The sequence below is a fragment of the Macrotis lagotis genome, chromosome 8 (genome assembly GCF_037893015.1).
Source record: "Macrotis lagotis isolate mMagLag1 chromosome 8, bilby.v1.9.chrom.fasta, whole genome shotgun sequence".
NCBI lineage: Eukaryota > Metazoa > Chordata > Mammalia > Peramelemorphia > Peramelidae > Macrotis > Macrotis lagotis.
The window spans coordinates 116,610,651-116,621,446 of NC_133665.1; the positions used below are offsets into that span (position 1 = coordinate 116,610,651).

Consider the following 10,796-nt stretch of genomic DNA (forward strand, 5'->3'; position numbering starts at 1 on the left):
TGTCTAAAAAAGAATTACTTATTATAATGTTTTATTATTCCCTCTCTTCTAACTCAACCTGTTTAGATTATTTATTATAATTTTTCATTATTCCCTCTCTTCCAACTCAACATGGTTTTTTTTTGGTTTGTTTTTAAGGTTTTTGCAAGGCAAATGGGGTTAAGTGGCTTGCCCAAGGCCACACAGCTAGGTAAGTATCAAGTGTCTGAGATGGATTTGAACTCAGGTACTCCTGACTCCAGGGCCGGTGCTTTATTCACTGCGCCACCCTAGCGGCCCCACCAACTCAACCTGCTTAGATTATTCATTATAATTTGTCATTATTCCCTCTCTTCCAACTCAACCTGTTTAAAGAAGACTATTCATTATAATTTTTCGTTATTTCCTCCCTCTCATAGGCTGTTCTCCAGACTTTCCTAGTTCTACCCAGGGCATTACCTTAGAATCAATCACCCTTTCTCTTTTCTCAATCCCTACTCTATAGGCAATCCAAGTTCAAGAGTTTAAATTCAATTAGCATTCCAAGACCTATTTTTTTTGTATTATAAAGATTTTATTTATTTCGAGTTTTACAATTTTCCCCCTAATCTTGCTTCCCTCGCCCAGAAGGCAATTTGCCAGTCTTTACATTGTTTCCATGTTGTACATTGATCCAAATTGAATGTGATGAGAGAGAAATCATAGCTTTAAGGAAGAAACATAAAGTATAAGAGAGAGCAAGATCAGACGATAAGATATCAGGGGCTTTTTCCTAAATGAAAGGTAATAGTCCTTGGCAAGACCGATTTAAAAAACCGTTATTTACTGTCTAACAGTCAAAGGAAGCCCACCGAGCTCTTCCTCCGCCGTCAGAGCATTAAGGTGAAGTCTGCCTTTTGCTGTCATGGCCCTGGTGAGTCTATGAGGAGCCGGGGAGAAAGGAGGAGAGAAGAGATGGGATGCTGCCCCAAAGGGCTCGCGGTGGGGGAGGGGCTCGCTTTACAGAAGAGGAAACTGAGGCAGGCGGATCTGAGCTCGGGGCTCGCTGGGGCGCCCCGGAGGCGCGGCGGGTCTGCCTCCCGGGGGCCTCGGCCCCCTCCTTCCCGCGGGGGGGCCCCGGACGAGCCTCTGCCCGCTCCGGGCCTCCGCGGCTCCATCGGTATAAGGTGTCCCGGGCCGCGGCCCGGGCTGGAAGAGGCGCCCCGCCCCCGCCCCGCGGGGCCGCGTCCGCGCGTGATTGGAGCCGCCGGGCCCGCGCGCCCGCCTGGGCCTATTAAGAGGGCCCGTTGCCCGGCGACCGCGGCTTGTTGTCGGCCCGGGCTGCGGCTGCCGCGCGCTCCTCCGACGCGCTGCCCCTCCCCCCGGCCGCAGACAGGTGAGGGGGGCGGGGCCCCCTGGCCCGGCTCCGAGCCCGGGGGGGGCGCCGAGGAGCCCCGCGAGTCGGGGCGCGGCGGGTGACGTGTGTCTTGGGTTCGTTTCAGGGTCTCGGCCATGAGGAACACCAGCAAGGACCTGGCGCTCCCCACCAGCCGCTACGCCCCCTGCGGTGAGTAGGCCGCCCGGGCCGGGGCCGGGGCCGGGGCCGGGGCCGGGAGCGGGGCCGGGGCCGGGAGCGGGGCCGGGAGCGGGGCCGGGGCCGAGAGCGGGGCCGGGGCAGGGGCCGGGGCCGGGGCAGGGGCCGGGAGCGGGGCCGGGGCCGGGAGCGGGGCCGGGGCCGGGGCCGGGAGCGGGGCCGGGGCCGGGAGCGGGGCCGGGAGCGGGGCCGGGGCCGGGAGCGGGGCCGGGAGCGGGGCCGGGAGCGGGGCCGGGAGCGGGGCCGGGAGCGGGGCCGGGGCCGGGGCCGGGGCCGGGAGCGGGGCCGGGGCCGGGAGCGGGGCCGGGGCCGGGAGCGGGGCCGGGAGCGGGAGCGGGGCCGGGAGCGGGGCCGGGAGCGGGGCCGGGGCCGGGGCCGGGGCCGGGGCCGGGGGCAGGGCCGGATGACACGGGCCCATCTAGCACGGTTTTAGAAAAGAAAGTTTCCTTATCTCCCTACCTGTACAGAGTAGAGATGGAAAAGGAAGTGCGCCAAATTTGTGGGTTTGGGACAGAACAAATACTGCAGGAACGGCAGCAGACTAGAAGCCGTGTCTGCTAGGCCATTAAAGTTGCTTTGATTTTTTTTTTCCAACTGTAAAGGACCCAGAGGTCCGTTTCTCTCCCGAGGAAGCGAGGAATCCAGTCTGTAACGATAAAGTGCTAGACAACTCCCGCGGCTCTTGTACGGTGCAGCCTCCCTACCGCTTAATGTAGTGATAGGCAACTTTCGTTTGATGGCCCCTCTGCGAACAGCGCACCTTTGTGGGTAATTTTGCAGTTTGCAAAGTGCTGTTCTCACAACCACCCTAGAAAGTTGGGAGTGCAAGTGGTGAATTGTCTGTAGTCTCACAGAATAGCTGGAATTACTGGAATAGTGGACCATGATATAGTCCTTTAAAGTACCTGTGAGTTGTACACCACAAACATGGAGGAAGAGCCTCAAGTTTGTATTTACTTAAAAAAAAAGAACCACTTAGTGATGAAACGCAAAAGAAGGGGGGGAGACAATCTCTGGCTCTCAAAAAACTTAGGTTATGATCCCCAGAAAAAGGGAAAACAAAAGTTCATGGAGTTCCTTGAAATTGTCACGGGCCAGTCTTCTGATAATTAAGGGACTTAAAGTGATACTTTGTAACTGTTACTTCTAAGGGGTGGGGGAGGGAGAGAACTGAAAAACTACTCCAACTTCTAATAGGGAGAGGGAGGAAAGAAAATAAGAAAAAGGTTGATAGAAGCAGAGGCAAAGAAAGGACAGGGTGAAAGAAGTGGGAGAGTCATTATGGAAAGCATCCTGGAATAGTTTTCTTGGCTGCCTTGTGCCTTGTTTTCCCGTCTCCCAGTTCAGTTCCTTGTTGCTGCATACAGTCAGATCTTAAAGGGCAAACTCATTTTATGAATAAGAAAATTGAGACCCAAACAAAGGAGGTGATTTATCAGTAAGTCACAGCCAGACTGGCCTTAGAACTCCTCATCTGACTCACAGGCTAAGATCGTCTGGTTTTTCTGTTTAGAAAGGGGAGGGGCAGCAGCTTCAGAAAAATAATAAAATATTTTTTAAGCCATTTAAGCATTTTTAAGCATCCATTAGTATAGAGAACACCTCGTAATGAAATTCTTTTAATTCATATTGGCACCTGCTCTTTGGTTCATATAGTATAGGGCTGACCTGGATGTAAGGCTAAAGTAATTTGCCCTAGGTCGTGTGTTTGTGTGTGTGTGTGTGTGTGTGTGTGTGTGTGTGTGTGTGTGTGTCTGTGTCTGTGTCTGTGTCTGTGTCTGTGTCTGTGTCTGTGTCTGTGTCTTTGTGTCTGTGTGTGTGTCCACTGTGCTTTGCTAGCTCTGGTTATATCTTGTGACAGATTCCTGGTCCTGAATAAAAGCTTTGATGCTCTGATGCTGTTAGTGTCAGAATTCTTTGAACTTCTCATCTCTATGGGGTACTCAGAATTGTTTAATCTGGCTTTTTTAATCACTTTTTTTTGCAAGGCAGTGGGGTTAAGTGGCTTGCCCAGGGTCACACAGCTAGGTCATATTTGAACTCAGACCCTTTTGACTCCAGGGCCAGTGCTTTATCCACTGCGCCACCTAGCCGCCCCTTTTTAATCTTTCTTTTAAATTTTATTTATTAAGGCAGTGGGGTTAAGTGACTTGCTCAAGGTCTCACAGCAAGGCAATTATTAGTAAGTGACAGAGGTTGGATTTGAACTCAAGTCCTTCTGACTCCAGGACTGGTGCTCCATGCTAGCTGCCCCCACTTTCTTAACCTTAGCTTCTATCCCCTGGCCCCAATGGCTTTTCTGAGATTATCTCTCAATTTTACCATATTTTAACCTGTTTTAAAGTCATGTTCATGCATATTCCCACTACCACCTGGAATATCCTCTTCTGGCATTTTTGCTTGCCCACATTTCTGTCTTCTTTGAAGGCTTTAATAGTTAATAAATATCTGTGTGTATCTGTCCCACACCCCATCTTTTCATGACTGAATTTGTCATCCCATTTCTAGATTATAAAACCTTGAAGATCATATATCTTATCTTTGTTTCCTAAAAAAAAATTCAGAATTACTTGTATATAGTAGTTATTCAACACATATTTATTGAATTATCAAATAAAAAAGGAAAATGAATATTTTTCCATTCCTTATGTTCTTATTATAAATGTTATAAATGATAGAAGACAGGAAAATCTATGAGCCATTAAAATTGAAAGCAAAGAACAATGAACCAGGAATTCAAGATATTTGGATTCCAGTGCCATCTAGATGTACCTTACCTTTTGAAGGTCTTTTAATCTCTCTGCTCTTCAGTTACCTTCTCCAGAATATAAGAAAAATATTACAGAAAGGCAATGTCACCTTGATTCTAGTGCTCTGAAACTTAACTTCTTTGACCTTAAATTTCATTAATTATAAAATGTATAATTTCTAAGGATCTTTCCAGCTCTGGAGTGTGATTTCTCTTGGGAAAAAAACATAAGAAATCTTTGACCTAACAAGCAACTTATTGTAACTTTTAGTAGCCTACGATAATTTTAGATGACTTCATTTTTAAAAATACTGTTCAAAATTTGTTAATTTCCTTTTTCAAGACCCTAGAAGCTATGATTATTCTAGAGAGTTGAAAGTTTGGTTAAGTAATTTAAGAACATGTGTTTAATAAATGTTTATTAAATTAAAAACATTTAACAAATGGGTAAATAGATATGTTAGTTGCGTTGTTTAACAGTAATGGTTAATGATTTATAGAAAGATTACCTAAAAGCCTTAAATGCATTAATAATTACTAAATATATCATTATATGTATGATTAAATACTTATAATTTGAAAACATTACATAATTGATAGATGCTATTTCAACCTCACTCTTCTAGTGTCCCTTGTGGTCAATGGGGGTTATAACAGATTGAAAAGTAGTGGAGAAACAAGGTAAACCTAGCTCTTAAAGAAATCCTTGCTCTAGGCCTGATGAACCAGCAACATTTGAAATTGATTTGAAGGATCATATAAATTGGGAGGAAGGGGGGGGAGAAGGCTTCAACTTTCTAGAATTGGTTTTATTGATCTCTTCTAGATTCATCTTTTTGAAATAAGATTCTCACATCTCACCAGAAAAATCTTCCTTGACTAATTGAGTTCCATCCTCTAATCTACGTTATTCTTGTCTTGAAAGTGTGTGATACATATATTGTCAGATTTGAGTATAAATGTTAACCACTGTAATAAAATGCTTTCCTGGGGCTGCTAGGTGGCGCAGTGGATAAAGCACTGGCTCTGGAGTCAGGAGTACCTGGGTTCAAATCCGGTTTCAGACACTTAATAATCACCTAGCTGTGTGGCCTTGGGCAAGCCACTTAACCCCATTTGCCTTGCAAAAACCTAAAAAAAAAAAACCAAAAATAAAATAAAATGCTTTCCTGCAATGAGAAGATAGATGGAAACTTTTTGTTTATAATCAACATAGAATTGGTTTATTGATTGATTAAGCACCTCAGTGGCAAGTGTTGTGATTTATGTTCTGGTAGTATAAATACGAAAAATGAAGCATTTTATATTCTTTAGTTTATAATAATATACTCAACAAATAGTCTTCCAGCTTTTGCTTCAAGAACTCCAATAAGGAGGAATTCACTGTCTTCCAAGAAAGCCTATTCCAATTTTGAAGACGTTGTTAGATGTTTTTCCTGACACAAGAAAAATAAATTTATTTCTTTAAAATTTCTACCTATTATTTCTAGTTCTAACCTCTGCAACCATACAAAGCAAGTATTTTCCCTCTTTGAGTTCAAATACTGTAAATATGCCCAGGAAATCATTATTTTCCCTTAAGTCTCCTCATGGAAAGCCAGAAACTACCTTCATTTTAATTCTTAACTTAATCTCTTTGTCCCCCACCCTCTTCCCTTATCCCTGATAATTCCTCCTAATTACCCCTCCAGCCCAAAGAAAAAGGGCATCCCTCAGCCATAGCTACCATTTCTTTGCGGATCTCTAAATTTTAACCTGTTGAATGAAAATAATTCAGTTAATAAGTATTTACTACATACCTCTGTCACATGCTCTGCTAGGTATTGGAGACATATGAACAAAGAAAAACAATCACTGCTTTTTTAGGGCACTTACGCTCTAATGAGAGAGAAAACAAATACATATAAGTATGTCCAAAATATAGCTAACATTTATATAGTTCTTTTTATGTATCAGGCACTACGCCAAAAATTTTTACAATTGTTGTCTCATTTGGTCCTCACAAAAATCCTGGAGAAAGGGACTTTTATTATTCCCCATTTTACAATTGAGAAAACTGAAGCAGACAGAAATAAGTGACTTCCCTAGGCTCTCACAGCTAGGATGTGTCTAAGTTTGCATTTGACCACTGTGCCACCTCCCTGCTTCTAGGAACAGACTTTCGATGTTTTTATTTTGCCTTTTATTTTAGATTTTAGAAAACTGAGGTCTAGAGAGTAAAAGGTGGTTTGCTCATTTGAAATTGTTCTTGAACAATTAGTACGATTTCAAAAAACAAAATTGTATATTCTGGTCAAGAAATAGCATAAGGGGCAGCTAGGTGGCGCAGTGGATAAAGCACCGGCCTTGGAATCAGGAGTACCTGGGTTCAAATCCGGTCTCAGACACTTAATAATTACAAGCCACTTAACCCCGTTTGCCTTGCAAAAACCTAAAAAGAAAAAGAAAAGAAAAAAAAAAGAAATAACATAAGAAAAGGCAGAAAATTTAGGGACATCTTGAATGAGCAGCAAAAAGTCCCATTTTTGGCTAAAACATAGGGTATATGAAGAAGATAGGAAGAGATACTAAGTTGTTCTGTTTTAGTATTTTTTTATTTAAATGCCCTTAAAATATGAGTTTTTCAAACCTTCTTCAGATGCTCTGTGGGTTTAGAACATTAACTAGGTTAAAGAAACATTAAAGATCATCTTAATGCTTCCAGTTCTATGCCATTATATGACAAGACAGTGTTTTTTAGGGTTATATCCCATATGTAACTTGTAGTTCAATTATATTCTACTTTTACAGAGAAGAATGAGAGAAAAATTTGATAATACATCTGGGGGGAGGGGAGAAATAATTTTAAAGCACTTAAAATTCACATATTTGAAAATGAGGTGGGAAGAAGGGGAGACACTTAAAGTTTTTTATAAGATATAATTTATTTTACTTAAGTCAATAGTAGGTCTTAGAAATATTAGAACTAGTAATTCTAAAGATCTACTTTGTAATTTTTCATTTCATTTTTTTAACTCAAACATTAAAAATCTAATATTTGTATGGGATTATGCTAGGCTGTAGAAATATAAAAAGAAAGATAAATATTAAAGAGAAGTGAGACAGTCTCAACTCCTAGCACCTACTGCTTGGTCTCATCTCAGAGAAGTCTAGTATATTGTATAAACAAATATGAAACTAATTAATAGACACCAATAATTACATTTATGCCTAATATAAATATTTTATTTCTAGATTGGTATTACCATCTTCCATTGAAAAGATCGGAGAAGTCCTCAGAAATTACAATTCCTCCAACATCCCAGATTCCAGGCCTGAGTGAACTTGCTGAACCACATAATGAGATTACATTTGGCACCCGAAGAAATTGGATAAAAGACACTGACTCAGAATATGTCAAACTAGCAAAACAAGGCGGCAGACCTGGTAAATAAATGCATGTGCTTTATTTCCTTTTGGATATTGTATTTTTTATGACTTGTGATAAGGAAGCTTAATAAAAGGGGAATTTGTTTTTAGCTAATTTCTTTAATATAAATATTTGTATCTGTCAAATTTTATTTTATATTTTGGGGAGGCAATGCAGAGCCTTAAGGATGCTCTCAGAACCATATTGACTGGCTTGAGAAGCAATTTAAGTTTAGTATTAAAAACCCAGCTTCAGCTTTCACTTATTTTTTTTGTTGTTTGTGTTTTTGGATTTTTTTGCAAGGCAGTGGGGCTAAGTGACTTGCCCAAGGTCACAGCTAGATCTGTCTGAGGTCAGGTTTGAACTCAGGTCCTTCTGACTCTAGGGTCCATGCTCTATCCACTGTGCCACCTTAGCTGCCCTCAGATTTCACTTATTACATCAGGTGTGTGACCTTAGCAAGGCATATGCTTCCCAGGCAATTCCCTAGGACAGATTTTTTTAAATAAATTTTTAACACTTTTATTTAAAGTTTTAATTTCCCAAGCTACTACCTTGTGCCCATCAGACTGGCTAATATGATAGAAAAGGAAAATGGTAAGTGTTAGAGATGCATTTTTGGTGGAGTTGTGAATTGATCCAACCATCTGGAGAACACTCTTTAACTGTGACCATGGGGCTATAAAATTGTATATATCATAACCTTTGATATTCAACAATGCTACTACTAGGACTGTATCCCAAAGATAACCTAAGAACGGGAAAGGACCCATACACATAAAAGGTTTGTAGTGCTCTTTTTCTGATGGCAAAGAATTGTAAATTGAGAAGATGCCCATCAATTTGGGAAACAAGTTGTGGTATATTTCAGAAAAACCTGGACTTATAGGAACTGATGCTGAGTGAAGACTATTCATGTAGAGAAAAACTGATGGACTCTGAAGGCAGAGTGAAGCACACTATTTTCATATTTTTGTTGTTTTTGTTTTTTCTTTCTCATGGTTTTTCCCTTTTCTGATTCTTTTCTAACAACTTGGCTAATGGGGAAATATGCTTAAGATGATTGTACATGTATAACCTATAAAAGATTACTGTTTTGGGGTGAGGGGACGGATTGAAAAATATTTGGAACTCAAAATGTTACAGAAATGAATGTTGAAAGCTATCTTTGCATATAATGGGACAAACACCAAAATAAAAGAATAGAATTTTGAGTTCCTAATTCTATCCTTCCCTCCCTTCCTCACTGCTCACTCAGAGGGTAAACAGTCAGATAGAGGTTATATATGTGCAATTATGTAAAACATTTTCATATTAGTCATTTTGTGCAACAAGACTTAAATAAAAGAAAAAATGAAAGTGAAAAATAGCATGCTTCAGTCTGTATCCAATCAATAGCAGTTCTTTCCCTAGAATAGGGATACTTCACCGTTAGTGATTTGTGATTGTCTTGGCTCCTTGAATTGCTGAGAATAGCCAAGTCATTCATAGTTCTTCATTGAACAGCATTGCTGTTACTGTGTGCATCATTCCCCTGTTTTGTTCACTTCACTGTGCATCATTTCCTGTAAGTCTTTCCAAGTTTTTCTAAAATTGTCCTACTTGTCATTTCTTAGAATACAATAATAATTTCATTATAATTATATTCCATTTGTTTAGGCATTCCCTAATTGATGGGCATCACTGTTAGCCACACGAAGAGCTGCTGTAATATTTTTGTACAAATAGATCTTTTTTCTTTTTTTTTTTTTTTTTGTTGATGTCTTTGGGATGCAGAGCCCAGAACTAATCTAAGTCAAAGAGGGCTTTGATAACCTGACTTCAAAGGTGAAAGTTTGTCACCTGGAGTTTAGCAGGCTGACAAATCCTGGTTCCTTCCAGTGTTTTTTGAGTGTCTAATGAATGGCATTTATAGTTGTTTTGGGGAGATTTAGCTTGATATTTAAGTTAATATGACTTGTGTGAATATATATGTGTTCTCTGGAGTATTACTATAAGTATTTAATATTCTTATAATTTGACCTTGTCAATTTTATAGACAAAATACATTTTAAAGAAATTTGATTGCTTTTGTATCATATTCATTTCCAGTAATAACTATCTATTCTTGTCCTTCCACAGAGCCATACCTTATAATATAAAATAAAGAGGGGGGAGAAATTTAGCAAAAAGCTAATCTACATAGCACTTAAGTCCAGTGTATGCATTCCACATTTATAGGTCCTCCAGCCCCTTTCAAAGAGAGAATATATCATACTTCTTCCTCAAAATCAAAACAGTATTGCATAATTATAACATTGCCTAAGACATAATTGAAGGATTCTTCTCCATACTATACCTAACAAATAGTCATCCTCCTTCTGCTTTAAGATCTTCAAGAAAGGGGAATATACCATCTCTCAAGGATATTAATATCTAAGGATATTAATTTCAACTCATTCCACTTTAGAGAATTGTAGGGAATTTTTTCCTGACATCAAATCATTAATTTTCCTTCTTTTGAAATTTCCTCCCATTCATTGCTCCTGATTTTTCCTTCTGGTTAAATAGAATAAGAATATTCTTCCTTTCCCCGACCCAGTCTTATTTTAACCAGGCTAAAGATGCACAGCTTCTTCACCTGACATAAACATCAGACCCTTCCCCATCATGGTTGCCTTCCCTGGCAAGGTGCCTAGTACCAAACACAATAGTCTTGTTGAGGACAAAATACAGTGGGACTCTCAATCTGGCTTTATTTATTAAAGGCCTACTGACGTCTGGAGACTGTACTGTGGTAGAAGGCTGTGGAATGGCAAAAGACAGCTCCTGCTCCCAAGGACTATGCATGGGAGACATCACCAACAAGATAGTTTATAGATTAAATCACAAATGGACAACAGTGAAAATTAAGGAGAATCAGAAAAGTCTTCTTGCAATAGGTGGGATTTTAGATGGGACTTGAAGGAATCCAGGACATGGAGATCAGGAGGCAGAACGTTTCAGACAGTGACATTTCCCAGAATCGAGATGTATACTGTCTTGTTTTAGGAACAGCAAATAAGTCAGTGTCCCTAGATCACAGAGAACGTGGGGGAAGAAGAGGG

General features: G+C 40.8%; 1 protein-coding gene across 3 annotated transcripts in view; it reads left to right on the top strand.

The window, feature by feature from the left end:
- The first annotated feature begins 810 nt into the window (after positions 1 to 810).
- The window catches only part of C8H7orf57 (chromosome 8 C7orf57 homolog), a 33,245-nt gene continuing 23,259 nt past the window's right edge, over positions 811 to 10,796 (top strand). The window contains exons 1-3 of one of the 3 annotated variants that reach the window (XM_074198254.1): positions 811 to 892; positions 1,461 to 1,525; positions 7,536 to 7,727. In XM_074198254.1, coding sequence (XP_074054355.1) covers positions 1,471 to 1,525; positions 7,536 to 7,727 — 247 coding nt within the window. In that variant the 5' untranslated portion in view covers positions 811 to 892; positions 1,461 to 1,470. The other 2 variants (XM_074198255.1, XR_012470936.1) reach the window with 2 other exon arrangements.